The sequence below is a fragment of the Canis lupus genome, chromosome 30 (assembly GCF_011100685.1).
Source record: "Canis lupus familiaris isolate Mischka breed German Shepherd chromosome 30, alternate assembly UU_Cfam_GSD_1.0, whole genome shotgun sequence".
Lineage (NCBI taxonomy): Eukaryota > Metazoa > Chordata > Mammalia > Carnivora > Canidae > Canis > Canis lupus.
Genome location: NC_049251.1, coordinates 16245998 through 16261310, shown reverse-complemented (window position 1 = coordinate 16261310; position 15313 = coordinate 16245998). Strand labels below are relative to the sequence as shown.

General features: G+C 34.9%; 1 protein-coding gene across 5 annotated transcripts in view; it reads left to right on the top strand.

The window, feature by feature from the left end:
* Nucleotides 1-15313, top strand: part of ATP8B4 (ATPase phospholipid transporting 8B4 (putative)) — a 237960-nt gene that overhangs the window by 151497 nt on the left and 71150 nt on the right. For all 5 annotated transcript variants that reach the window (XM_038580388.1, XM_038580389.1, XM_038580390.1 and 2 more), the window contains 4 exons: nt 2937-3025; nt 3820-4016; nt 9398-9606; nt 12646-12689. In XM_038580388.1, coding sequence (XP_038436316.1) covers nt 2937-3025; nt 3820-4016; nt 9398-9606; nt 12646-12689 — 539 coding nt within the window. The remainder of the gene's footprint in view (nt 1-2936; nt 3026-3819; nt 4017-9397; nt 9607-12645; nt 12690-15313) is intronic.

The following is a 15313-nucleotide window of genomic DNA, read 5'->3' as shown; positions in this document are numbered from 1 at the left end:
GGAATCTGAGTGAGTCATAGCCTTAAATACACATTAATTGAATGAGTCAGTGAATTAATGAATTAATGGAGTATTTCATATAGTTTTAAAAATGGTGGTAAAGAACAAAGAGATTCTGAGTTAGACGTATCTGGATTTGAATTCTGCTGATACTAGACAAGAAAGCTCAGGCAAGTTAAATACTTTAAGCTTGTTTCATTATTAGTGAATTAAGGATGATAATACCTAATTACTTGGACTGTTTTAAGTATTAGCTGAGATAATAGATGAAAAGCACATATGCACATTGCTTAAGACATATCAGGTGCTTAATAGATTTATTAAATGGTTGTTTATTGAGTGCCTACTATGTGATAGATACTATACTTCTTATTCATTCCTGATTAAGAATGTGAGCAAAAACAAATGCTGTCCATTCACTCATGTGGTTTTGACTCTGGTAGGAGTAAGAGAACTTAATCTCAGATAATTATAGTAATGAATATATAATCTCAAACTGAGATAAGTACTCTTAAAAAAAAAAAAAAAGAACATGGGCTCACAAGAGATATAATGGAGGGATATGAGAGAAGGAGCAAGCTAGTTAAAAGTCACATTGTGACAAAGGCCCTGGGCCAGGACTGAGGATGGTGAGGTAAAAAACTTCAGAAGGCCAGTATGAGGTAGGAGAACATGGAGGATATAGTTGAATATGTTACTGGAGATGTAGTTAGGACTTAGATCATCCAAGGACCTTGTGGTCTGTATCCAGAACTTTGGTCTTTATCCTAAGAACATTGGGAAGCCATTGTAAGTTTTTCAAACAGATGGTATGTGTGTATATGTGTGAAATCTGAAAAGATCCTTATTGCCTACAGTATTTGTAAAGTTGGTAAATAGTAGGTTCCTGTAAGAGTGTATGATTGGGGTTGGGGAGGAGAAAAATATTCATTAAAGTTGGGAGCAGAGTGGATGCAGGGAGACAAAGCTACTAGACTTTTACCATAGTCCAATTGAGAGAAAATGGTACTTTGGCCTAGGGTGGGAGTCATGGAGATAGACTAGAATCCTAGGCTTCTCTCAGCTTTCACAACTGGATGGAGGGTGGTGCCATTCATTGGCGCAGGGAACCCTAGGGGAAGATCACAAGCTGGGCTGGGCCAGGGCTCTTGAGGGGCCTTAGAAGAATCTAGATGAAGATGACATATAGGTGATTAAATATATGATTTTAGAGTTCAGAGGAGCAGTCTGTGCTGGAAATTTACATGTGGTCTATAGATGGTAATTGGAGCTGTGGTCTTAGATGAGATTTCTCAGGCAAAATGGATTCAGAAAACAAGAGAAGATGGCCTATGCCTGAGTGAGTGTTAAGGAATCGCGGTGCTTAGTGGCTATGTAGAGAGAGGTGAGCATCTCGGAAGAAAAGGATTTCACAAAGAGGTTGGAGAAAAAGCAGAACATTGTATTACAGCTGCTAAGGGAAGAGTGTGTTTCAAAAGGATGGAATAGTCATTGTCAACAGCTGCTGACAGGTCAAAGAAGGCATGGAGGGTATTGATGATAATACTAGATCTGAAACTAGGTCGAGTAATAAGTAGGAGATGAGGAAACAAAAGCTGCAGAAAATTCAAGGGGAAGAAGAGATGTGTGAATCAGTATCTATAGATATATTTAAATAAATGCTTAAAAGCCTCTTAAGTGTATTCTTTGCTGCTCTGTCTGTATATATGCATAAGAAATATATATTTTTTATCACAAAACTGGTCTGTCAGCATTTTCGCTTTTACTAATCACAAACTTTATTTGCTGTTTGTGATCTTTACTATACAAGAAATACTTCCCACCCTCAGTATCCATATGATTTTAATAAACAATTCTGAGAAAATGTGGGTGGTCTCCTTTACAAAGAAGTAGTTGGGAATAGGACACTGGGGTACAATTTCCAACTCCAGATTGAATTTTATGAGACCCTAATTTTTGCTCCCATTTGTCTTTTAAGTACATGAAAGTCTTCTAAGGATGTGCCCATTTTTCCCTTTTTTTTTTTTAACTTTTCCTAACTTTTAGAATGGCATAAAATTTTATGTGTGCCTCTCTCCTTTAATTCTTTTAATTCTCCTTTCTCCTATATTCAGTGGCTACATAGATTGATGATAATAATGGGAAGACTATGTAGAGATGACCACTAGAGGTATCAGATATAATTAAAGCTTAATTGCTTCCATTTAGCATCTTCTCTGTCCACTCAGAATTTCCTTAGCAGTATATTCTACTATTCTCTTTTGTTAATCATTTAGCTGTCTACCTCTAAAGCAGTTAGTGATATTCTTAGAATTATTTGAGCAAGAGACTTAGGAAATATGAGTTAATGTATTTACCTGAAATAAAGCTAATGTAAGATTTAAGACAATTCTTGCCCTTACAAAAAGTGTATATTACACACACAGCATGCAATACACAATAAAGGTTTAACTTACTTGCTGATGTATTATTCACAGTTATTCTAGTTAAAGGCATCTCAGATCTTTTTGGGAAACAGATCCAGAATTTGATTTCTGATTTCAACTTTCCATTTTTGGTCTCAGTGTTCTGAATTGTGTTTACTACTGCATTCTTTTTAACATCCCAAGTTATTCCTCACTTTGTTACCTTTCACTCCTTCAACTACAAGCAATCCATACGGAGCTTTTTGAAAAATAGCATTTTTCAAACCTTTCAGCTATAGGTTCTATCTGGGTTTGTCTTATTCTAAGGAGACTAATTCTCTTGTAGTCTCCAGGGTTGTTGTTAAGCTACCACTTGAAATTCGTGTACAACTTAATCATGGCCCCTGTTCTTAATAGAAATTATATTATTTTGAGAAACAGGAACATTTGACATGTTAAGAAATAATAATAATGATAATAATAATACATCATCAAATCATTTTAAAGTTGCTATTTAATTTTTTTTGGCAGGTCCTGACACTAAATTAATACAGAACAGTGGTAAGACAAAGCTTAAGAGGACAAGCATTGATAGACTGCTGAATACTCTAGTTCTATGGGTAAGATACTATAATAAAATTAGGTGTAATCACTAGTCATTGTTATCTTAATATATTTCTCATATTTTGCTGTGAATTCTTTCAGATATCTTTATTCTCCTTGTGGAATCTGTATTTGGGGATTTGTATCTGGAGCCCAGTTATATTGCCCTCTACTTTCTAGATTGATTTCTCAACCACTGGTAGAATTTCTCATGAGAGGTAGGGTAGTGCTTATGGAGGCAGTCATGGTCTTGGAATTCCATGTGTTCATTTTTAAGAAAGAAAACATAATTTTTAAGGTAGTTTGGTCCCTTTGTTATCTTACCTTTGCTTACATCCTCTCTATATTACTTATGGATGGAGCTGGCTTCACAGGACGGTGACTTGTGCAATTATACAGATTGCCCACTCAGAAGAGCCCCATGCTTGGCTTATTGATTTGGTGTTGCCATGTAGAAATTATCAGTAATTTTTGAACAAGATGTCCTGTATTTTCATTTTGCACTGGGCTCCACAAATTGTGTAGCTGTTTCTGCTTATTAATCTTCTAAGGCCCAGGTCACAGTTTTCCTCCTTTATGAAAGCTTCTAAAATCTTCTTAGCCCAGGATTATCTCTTTCCTCTGAATTTTTTTTCTCTTCTACATTTTTTGAAATGATTTTTTTCTACCATCCATTTACCAAGAACAGTTGACTATCCCTTGCATCCTACCCTTTTGTCAGTTAATCTTATGCCTTCTCATGTTGTGCATCTGACTGTGTTAACTGACTTTTGTGTAATATTGCTTAACCAGACTTGTACTCTCATTTCAGATTTTTGGGTTTCTGGTATGCTTGGGAATTATTCTTGCAATAGGAAATTCAATCTGGGAGAATCAAGTTGGAGACCAATTCAGAACTTTCCTCTTTTGGAAGGAAGGAATGAAGAACCCTGTGTTCTCAGGATTCTTAACATTTTGGTCATATATTATTATTCTCAATACAGTTGTACCCATTTCACTATATGTGAGGTAAGATGAGAGTTTATATTTTAGATAAGCCACTTTGTCAAAAGACTTTGCTGTGCATGATCATGGTCTGTAATCATTTTTGTTTAAAATTACAACAGTGAGGTAGATGTCTTGCTCTAACTGCTTATGATCTGCTACATCTGTTACAAATGAGGCAACTAAACTGCTTAATCTGTTTAACTTTTGCATTTTCAATTATAATAAATGCATTTTATTTTCTTCTTGATTTGATTCGGTTTCTTAGGAATGTTATTCTTTGGAATACATGGACTACAGTATCTCATACAACCCGATCAGTTAGAATTGGGTTGATATTGGGTAAGAAGCAGAAGAATATTTGGGGAGATCTATTGTGATGATGCCTCCCTGTTACTAGTCTGTCTCCAGATACCTGGATTTGCATTCTATTCTACCACTGAGTAGCTCCATAACCTTGGGCAAGTTATTTCACCTTTCAGTGCCTCAGTTTCCAATTTTAAAAGTAATGAAATACTTAATAGGATTCTCTGAAGAGTAAACAGACTGTAAAGCTTTTAAAAGAATGTCTGACACATTGAAAGAGCTTAATGAATGTTAAATTTTCCTATTATTAGTAACTATCAGATAAAGAAGTTGAAATATATAGTTGGTAGTACTTGTCCATTGTTAGATAAGAAGTATGAATTGTAACTCCCACTGCAACACGATCTGTCATTTCTAGATTTGGTCTCACAAATTAGAGCTAAAATGATCTCCCTCTCTCTGTCTCTACACACACACACACACACACACACACACACACCCCACACACACATGTCTTTATATGCACATATGTATGTATATTTATGTGTATTTGATAAGGCTTAGAAGTTGGCCCTATAGTGTATACCTGAGATATTTTTTATCCTAATCCTACCAAGACTGAGCCAGACAATCGCAAAGACACTGGAGCCAAGATGAGACTTGGTTGTTTGACATTCCTCATCACCAGTATTTTAACAATACAAAAAAAGTTACCAGCTCTAAATCCCCACTAATTTTTACAAGCTTCTATTTCTCTCTTTCCAAAATCCTAACTATGATGAAGCAAGGGAAGTTCAATGCACAAATCCACCCTTGTTTTGGATAGCAGTCAGGAAACTGAAATGTCAAGTTGTGGGAAATTGACTTGAAGTAGTGGCATGTGGCCACAACACCACAAATTGCTCTGAGCCTTCTGGGGCTGTGGTCAGATCAGGCTCTATTTAAACTGTATCCTACTGGCTCATCTTTGATTCTGAGGACCTCTCATGCTTGTATTCAGTTTTAAAGTCTGTAGTAAATCCTGCTCTTTGCCAGAAGAGCTATGGTCAGCTTTTATAGCTTGCCTTTTATGTCCTAAATGAACAATAAATGCTCATAGTGGCTTACCATCTGCACATGTGCAGTTTCATATGTCCTCACGAAGGAAGTATATTCTGTGTATACTCTTTCTTTGAAGTGCATTGTCATTTTTCATTTAATGCTTTGAAAGATTGATGTTGTAGAGGTCAAGGCTAGCTTCCTAGTTTAACCCATTCCTTTTTCTCTTACTGTGTCCCCTGCGGTGGTGAAAAGATAACCCAATTGGAATAATCTAAACCCAGATTCTGGTCTTGGCATGACCACGAATAACTTTATGACCTTGAAGAAAGCATTTAGCTTCTCTGTGGCTTAGTTTGCCTATGAACCATGTGCTGATCAGTAAAATGGCAGGAGTAAAATAATTGGTTTCTGAGTTCCTTTTGGTGCCAAATGATACCACCTTACTCCAGATAACATTTTATATATTATTGAAAGTGCTTTCATATACTTTACCTTACTTATGTTTCCCAACAACCTGATGAAGTAGTTATTGCCCAACTTCTTTCAGAAATGAGATGATTTGCTCAGGCTCATGGGGCTAATTAGGGATAGAACCAGCATCCGAACTCAAGTCTTCTGACACCTGGTACAGTGTTTTTCCTCCCTCCCTAAGCTGTGTCTGGTTTATTACTCAGTGAAGACATCAAGAGAAAAAAAAAAGGAGTGTAGAGTTCTGTATGTGTTTGGTAAGGCATAGTAATGGTGAGGGTAAATGTGAACTTTCCCCTTACCAAACAAGAGCAATGACTCTGATCTCAACATGAGGGGAAGAGCATTCCAAGGAATTTCTGGTTGCTCAATCCTAAAGCCTGAGACATAAGAAGAGAACCTCTAGGTATTTCTGTTTGGAGAGAAAGTCTTTTGTAAAAGCTTCCTCTAGGTTTTCAAGTAGGTACAAAGAATAAATTAGGACTATATGTCAGTTGAGGATAAAAAGTGTTGAATTTGCTTTGAATGGTTAACAATTCCACGTGAGCAAAGGATGTTGTTGTTTGTAGAATATTTATATGCTGCCAGTTTATCTGTAGTATTCAAGCATACTCAGCTACTTTTTTTCAATACATCATCATAAGAAATGCAGCCATGTACTCCCAAGGAATTAGATTTTGGGTGTCTTTTTTTCCAAAGCAAAAGAAGCTCATTTCTACATCGCTTGTTTAGCCACAGAATTAGGCAGAAACATAAGCCCTGCTCTTTGAGCAGTCAGACAGAAAACACTAAGCACTTGATGATGCTAATTCTGAACATTTGTCTCCTTTTCTCTGCTATTATAAGACAGAGAGCTGAATGTACCACTATGACTCTCCTAAATCTTCTTTCCCAAACAAAAAGGATATCCTTCCTCTCTACAGACTATTTTAAGATCTAAGAATTCAAATTAATTTACAATACTTCCATTGGTTTGAAGTGTAATACAGAAAGATCAAATGTTGTTCCATTTATTATGCTTTGAGTTTTCAGCGACCTATCTCACTTTCAGATAGATGAAAGCTTCAAATTGCTTATACAGCTAACTGCATAATGCCGTTCTTAAGGTCAGGTCTGCATTGGCTTTACCAAATGCCTGAATTCTTGTTTTGGCTCTGTGGTTAATTATTTGTGTGACCTTGGGTTAGTCACTTACCTTATAGGTCTTAATGTCCTTACTGGTGAAATTAGGGAATAGAAGGTCAGGATTCATTCATTCAACAATAACAGATTGTATATGACAGGTAAAGCACTGTGCCTGGTCTACTGTAAGTGCTAATGTTTTTTGAGTGAATGGAATAAGGAAAACAAAGCTGATATAGAAAAGCTAGCAAAGAATTTGCAAGGAAGTGTGTGTGTGGAGGAAACAAATGTAGAATATGACCTATTTATTTCTATATTGTAGGATTCTACAGAGTTATAGTGTGATTTTTTTAGTTTTTTAGTTAGGTGAAAAAAACAATTTAACAATTTAAATTGTTCGAAAATGAACTGGCATCATACCATTTTGGGGGAGGGAAATAATAGGAGCACAGAATGCGATGCCTAGAAAGGATTTGGTATCATCTTTTGTCATCAAGGAGACAAATGTTCAGAGTTAGCATAATCAGGCAACTGTTAACGTTCTCACTTTATAGGTGAGAAAACCAAGGCTTAATTCCCATTAAGGTCAGAAATAAGCCATAGGTCCCTGCTATTGTCATTACTGTGTTATACTCTTCTGGATGACTTTGTTAGTGTACTAAGACATGTAGCCAAAATATCAATGGACAGAAGACATGAACCTGAAACTGTAATAACCCATATTAGAAAGAAAGAGCATAGACAATGTGATTATAGACCTAGGAAATCCTAAAGAATAATTCTGTGAGGCTCTTAGTAAGATAATTCAGTTAAATGTCTGATTTTGTGACATAATAGCATTTTTTAATATTAGAAAAAGCTTTTAATATTCAAAGAGCTCTCCTTTAGTGCAAAAATAATTTAAACAGTGATCTGTCAATGAAAAGGTACAATGTCCAGAAACACATCTATCAAGCTATGGTGTGGACCTATCTGAAAAACAAAGCCAAATCAAAACTAAAACTAAATCTCTTTACCAATAGAAGTACTTTTCAAAATTGAATTACTGGAAAGATTTATTCTTCTCCTTGAAGTTGCATTTATATATTAAAATACCAGTTCTTTTCCAATAATTGCAAGTTTAATGTAGACTTAATTTAAGTCTCAAATAAGTTTTATGAGAAAGCTGATATATTAATCCTAAAGTTTGCTTAAATGAAGACATTGATTCTATCAGCAAGAATAAAGGAGTGATTACAGCTAAGAATTGTTAAAAAAAAGGAGAATAAGCATTCTTTTATATCCTCCCAGATATTGCCAAATTTTATAAAACTGCAATAAGGAAAATGAAAGGTGCATTAAATGACATATTAAGGAATAAAGCTAAAATCCTAAAGTAGATTCTAGTGAGGAAAATAATTTATATGTGACATGGAAGCATCCCAACATAGTAAAGAAAGGATTTGTTGTTCAATAAAGGGTGATGAAAAAGCCTCGTAAAAATTAAAATTAGCATCTCATACATACATCATAGTTATAAAAATTCCAACTGTGATAAGGAATTAAATGTGGAAAATTCAGTAAATAGCTAGGAGAAAAATATAGATGTCTGTATATATAATCTTGGCATAGAGAAAATCTATCCAAGTAAAATTCCCAAAACAGAAACTATAAACTATTGGTAAATTTGATCAGTTAAAAAGAAAACTTCTTCCTGTCAAAAATAATGTAAACAAAACTAAAAGACAAGTGATAGGTTGGTAACATTTGTATGATATATATATGTGTATATATTATATATAGTAAATGATAATTTTCAGTAATCTGCAGAAACTGACATTGTTAATTGTTTTGGAAATTGATTTAGCCTTACATATGACAAAGATTTTAAAAGTTCATACCTTTGGCCACAGAAATTCCACTTCTAGAGTTTGAAAGTCATAAATTACCACTGGATCATGAGACAGTGCTCTTTTTCTAGCAAAGGGGCAAAGTAATATAACAACAGTGATTACTATATTGAGATTTACTCAGTATCTGTTATGGTTTGCTTAGTGCTTTACAGGGATACTGCTTCTACCTCTTTTGGCAAAGTGAAGCCACATCAAATAATGTGTTAGAAAGCCCTCAATACCACATCTCTTTAGATCTTCTTTCTGACAAACATCTTTAATCTTAGTTTCTCCTAAAATATAAGAGAAATGTCAACTTAGTCTATACAAGAAATCTCCACTGGGCCTGTTTAATATAAATGGTGAGTCATGGAGCACTCCCCAAGATTTTATGCAAAGTCAGTCTATTTTTTCATGGAGTTACAGGTTTATGATCCAACTCTGCTGAGATGCTTCTGAAGGTCACTAGGACCTGGGGACAGAGCATCCACATTTTCCCCTATACTCAGAAGACTTTGATTGACTTCTTACTTTGGAAAGCTTTGTGTGTTTTGAAGTTGATGGAGCATTTCTTTTTCTCCATTTTCGTGGATGAAGTATGGAAGTAATTCGTTTGGGACACAGTTATTTTATAAACTGGGATCGGCGGATGTATTACTCTGGAAAATCCACACCTGCGGAAGCTCGGACAACCACTCTCAATGAAGAACTGGGCCAGATTGAATACATTTTCTCCGACAAAACAGGAACCCTTACTCAAAATATCATGACTTTTAAAAAATGTTCCATTAATGGGAAAATCTATGGTAAGAGAAATAGTTTCTCTTTCTTATTGTTAGTAGTCCTTAAAAACATAAGCAATCCTATTTTAAGAAACCAAACCATTTATTGCGGGCCTTCTTATTAATATGGGTACCACCAGCATCTAACACAGTGCTCGGTATATAATAAACACTCACTAAATATTTGTTCAATGAATGTTGAATAATTTAGATGAAATTTTGGATTTGTTACCATTCATGGGTAGAGATAGGGGTTAGATATGATATTGTCTGAGGTTCCTTTTGGTGTTCCAACTTGTGTGATTGTGCTCTGTGGTGTTAATAGACCCATATCCCCGGGAGGACAAATTCTTGTAACTTGAATTAGCTCAGTAAAAGCAGTGTTTCATACTTGCTTCCTAATAGCTCTGGAATTGATGTTAGGGTCTGTATTTGTAAGAATTCACAATTCATTCCTAAGAATTCACACAGCACAGGGCTACTTTGAGTGGCCAGACAAGCTATTTCATTAATATCTAATTCTTGTTTATTTGCTTTTTGTCAGGATATTTGCTCTGTATTAGGATTTTCAGGCATTCTATTTATATGTGACCCTTGTCACCCTGATTTTGGCCAGTTAGCAGACAGTTCTTTTGCTGAAAGCATTGGAGCTCAGCAGAAGGTTTCTGTTGGGTATCTCTGGATTCCTGATCTCGCTTCACTGGACTCTGAGTGCCCAGATTTTTAGTACAGAAATCTCAAGAAGCATCAGACAGAGGGAAAACTTCCCTTTGTCTCCTGATTAGAAAGTTCACACATTGCCAAATATTTTAAAGTAAGATTTGATCTTGAACAGAATTAAGAAATATAAGAAGTTGATTTTTGTACTCTCCTGCCTTTTGACATCCCTTTGTTACTCTGAACCCTATAAACTACCTCTCCTCTGCTCGACCTCCCCCGTTTCTTGGAGTGAACCAGATAATTCTCAACCTGGACTTCCATAAGCCCACAGGTTACATTGTGCACTTCCCATATTACTATTATAATTACTCATAGGTAAAATATTTGCTCTAAAATTTCCTTTTGACATTATTTTCAGAGGCTTTCTAAAAATACTAGCTTGACCCAAAGAGTAGTTTAAATGGGAAATTTTTAGAGTATTAGAGATATTTTTAATTTGGAGGACCTTTTGGATTCTTTTTGTAATGGCACATATTGATAATAATAATATCACTTCTAGGAAATGATGCTATGGAAATTATCAGACACGTGGACCAGGATTTATTTGTAGTGATGTTTGTCACAGGAGTATTTTTAGAGGAGGCCCTTGATTTTCACAAAGTATGTATATCCCCAGATCTTTGCAAATTTCCAGATCCCATATGGCTTGTAATTTCCGTAGTAAAATACAGAACTGAAAACTTTAACTAAACCCTTTAGATCCTTACTCTAAATACCATTATAATTTATAATGCATTTATGATGTCATTAAAATATATGCTTACTAAGGCAATCACAGAATGTTTAACAGTCACATTTTCTTGTTTTCCTATAGGTTATTCTTGTTTATATCATAGATCTAGCCTTGGGAAAATTTGGCATTCCCTTCTGATTTATGTAAATCTTCTAGCTCAGAACTTTTATTTTCTTTGACTTCTTTAACTTTTCTTCCCTTCCATCATCAGTTTTATAAGCACTGTTCCTTGCGCAGAGAGTGGGGGCACATTTTACAAGAAAGCACAACTTTATTTCTATCAGTTATGAGTTACTGCCTATGGCACAATGACTGGAGCATAAGGCCAGTGAGTTTGTGTTTGAGATTTAAATTCCAGAAAGATGGTGAGTTTCATTCCCTGGCTCAGAGACTCTGCCCACTCAGCAGTCACACAGTGGTCCAGGTTTAGTCCAGTGCTCCAGAAAAACAGCAAATACCTAATTCATCAGGGGCTTTTCTTGGTTATAGCATTGTGTAGTGAAAAGAGAGAGACTTGGATTCAGAAACATGCTTAGGCTGACTTTTTAGCTTCAGTTTAGTTAACTTCTCATGGATTTCCCTCACTTATAGAATAGGAGTAAAAATCTTCAACTTGCAAGTTTGTTATGAAGATGAGTGATAATACAAGCGCCTGGCACAGGATTGATGCAAGGAACTCTTATTATCGTTTCAAGAAATATCGTCTTAGCAAATGGCATTAAATCTTCGAATGCTAAGTAAAAATTAGAAAAATCTTAAAAGCTTCTGAAGAGGGGAAAGCTAAAATAAATTATCCTTTGAAGCTATTATACAACCATTCAAAATTAGTTTCACAAAGAACTTTTAATGAACCAGAGAAATTCTCACACTTGGGTTAAGACAAAAGGAACCAGACATTTTTGAACACTATGATAAATACAGGCATACACACACACAATCAACATGAATGAAATTCCATAAATACTGGCTATCCCTAGCAGGTGGGACAATTAGTAATTTTTATTTTCTACTGTAAACATCTTGTATTTTCCAATTTATCTATAATAAGCACCCATTGGCTTTATACTAAGAAAAGTTATTTTTAAATATTTGACACATAGTTGTTATGCTTTCTTCGTGGGCAGGAAGGGGGGGGCACTGATATTGTTTAACGCTTACATGCTAATTTGACCTTGATATTACACAGATGTATCTGGTCCAAACCAAGACAGAGATATACTTACCAGGCTCTAGCATTGGTGAGAATTGCTCTGCCTAGGATGTCATTTTGGATGCCCCAATAGTGGGAATAAAGTGGAAAACAAAAATTTGCCTCTGGCAAACATCGTAGATAATATAACAACAGAATGATAAAATTTAAGAAGAACATGATTGTGAGTTTATATTTTGTGTTAATGCAACTGCATTTTAGTTCTATCTTGGGCAAGCATGGATATTTCTCTGGGTTAGTCACTATGTCTAGGTTTACAGTTTGAAACCACTCCTAAAAAGTCTACATTTGAACTCATAATGCCATTTAGTAATAGTGCTTTAATAAATGTATTTCTTAAAATTAAATGTCTAAATGCAGTTTTAATTTCACTTATTATTCTCAATTTTTGTTTTGGCAGGTGAAGTTCATGATGACATGGGTCAGAAAACACATATGACTAAGGTGTGGAGATGATAAATTTCATTCTTTTAATTTCAAATTGTACATGTGTTTTTAAAATGATGAGTTCCTGGAGGACTGATTTCCACTGTGACCAGATGAAATATTTAATAAATAACATTAAAAGAATAGATTCATATGGTTCAAAATCCCTCCTATCGAGGTCTCTAGATATAACATCAAAATGATCTTTGCCTTAAAGTTGAGTAAAGATGTCTCTTATGATCCTCTTAATTTTCTTTTTGTGGCTATTCAAAAAAATCATTTCTTATTTTTGTTTGTCTTTTTCCTTTTCTATCTTGATTACATTAAAAAGTTGCCCCCTTATACAAAAAAGTGTAGCTATTGCTTTTATTTATTATTTGTATATATTTTCCTGTGTTTTAATCAAAAGTCTGCTTTTATTTTTAAAAAAATATTTTATTTATTTATTCATGAGAGAAACAGAGAGAGAGGCAGAGACATAGGCAGAGAGAGAAGCAGGCTCCCTGTGGGGATCCTGATGCTAGACTCGATCCCAGGACCCCGGGATCACGACCTGAGCCAAAAGTAGATGCTCAACCACTGAGCCACCCAGGCACCCCTGATTTTATTTTTATTAATGCCTTCTTTTTCCATTCTCTGAGTTTCTCTTTTGTTTTTAATTTTTCTAACTTTATACTTGGATGCTTATTAATTTTATTTTCCCCTCTTTTTATACAAATATTTATGGTTCTTAATTTTTCTCTGAATACTTTAAGTTTACCACATAGATTTGGCCTGTAGTTTATTAAACTAATTTTATTTTTGTCATATCAATTTGAATATCCACATTGAAACACAGGTTTTTAAGGAAGAGTTTTAAAATTCCCAAGTGAGAGAGGTTCCCCCCTAACTTTATTGTACTTTTAATAAAAGATTTGTATTGGGATCCCTGGGTGGCGCAGCGGTTTGGCGCCTGCCTTTGGCCCGGGGCGTGATCCTGGAGACCCGGAATCGAATCCCACATCGGGTTCCCGGTGCATGGAGCCTGCTTCTCCCTCTGCCTGTGTCTCTGCCTCTCTGTCTCTCTCTGTGTGACTATCATGAATAAATAAATAAAATCTTTAAAAAAAAAAAAAAAGATTTGTATTGTTTCTACTTTTTTGGAATTTATAGTGGTTTCTTTGTGGCTTAATACAGTCAGTTGTTGTCAGTGTTCTAGGCTTCTTAAAAAGAAAGCTTATGTGTATTCTGTTTTCAAGGTATAAATTTAGCTAGATGTCAGTTCTACATTGTAAATTATATTATTTAGGTCTTCTTTTTTTAAAGATTTTATTTATTTATTCATGAGAGACAGAGAGAGAGAGAGAGAGAGAGGCAGGCAGAGGGAGAAGCAGGCTCCATGCAGGGAGCCTGACGTGGGACTCGATCCCAGGACTCCAGGATCATGCCCTGGGCTGAAGGCAGGCACTCATATTTAGGTCTTCTATTACATTATTATCTTTTATCTCTATCACCTATTGGCATAAGAGGGTAATTAAAGTATTCTGAAAAATCCCTTTCTCTCTCTATATATATATACAGTTCTTATATTGCCGGAAATCTTTGTTTTACAAGTATTGATGCTATATGGGGGTAAATTGATATTCATAGTGGTTACATTTTTATTTTGAATTACAAAATAAATATTACATTAAAACTGCTCTCCTTTGACTCATTTAATTCTTTGTAGCCTGAATTCAACCTTATTTGATATTAATGTCAGAAGTCCTGGTTTATTTTCATTTGCATGTACCCACCTATTATTTTCTGTGTTTCTAAATGACTTTATGTGTCTTTTTTGTACAGCATAGGATTGGAGTTTTCTTTGCATTCCAATCTTTTAATAACTGAGTTTGGGCCATGTACATAGACCTATATGTTGTCTTGGTTCTAATATTTTAGGTTGTACTTTGTGTCCAACAATAGTAGACTTTTGTTTAATAATTCTTTATATGTTTTCTTTTTTCTGTATGTGTGCAAAATTTCTTATAATGTTTAAAGTATTTCATTGTTTTTCTACCATATACTTTCAAGAGTTTATATAATATTCTCCATATTTTTTAAGTCAGTGTCTATTAATTTCCTAATATGAACAATGATGAAATTATATTTCTCTTCCTTTCCCTCATATTTCCTTACTATTTTTATATTTTTCTTTAAAAAACCCTAAATATATATAGATTTTTATTAGTTGATTTGAAACTTTATTTTTTTCTTTTTTGAAGATTTTATTTATTTATTCATGAGAGACACAGAGAGAGAGGCAGAGACACAGGCAGAGGAAGAAGCAGGCTCCATGCAGGGAGCCTGATGTGAGACTTGATCCCGGGTCTCCAGGATCATGCCCTGGGCTGAAGGAGGCACTAAACCACTGAGCCACCAGAGCTGCCCAGTTGATTTGAAACTTTAAATGATATTGTCTAACCTTCAAATAATAAAATGAGGAAATCCGTATCTTCCAGTTTTTTAACTGTCTTTTCATCTTGCATAGTCAAGGTATACAATATGTACATTTTGTTTTGGCAATCTAATCTCTTTATTTCTCTTAGACTTAGTCCTTCAGTTAAAGAAATTTAGTGCTCACCCTTAACTTACCCTTTACTAATTGCTTTTTCAATGATCTC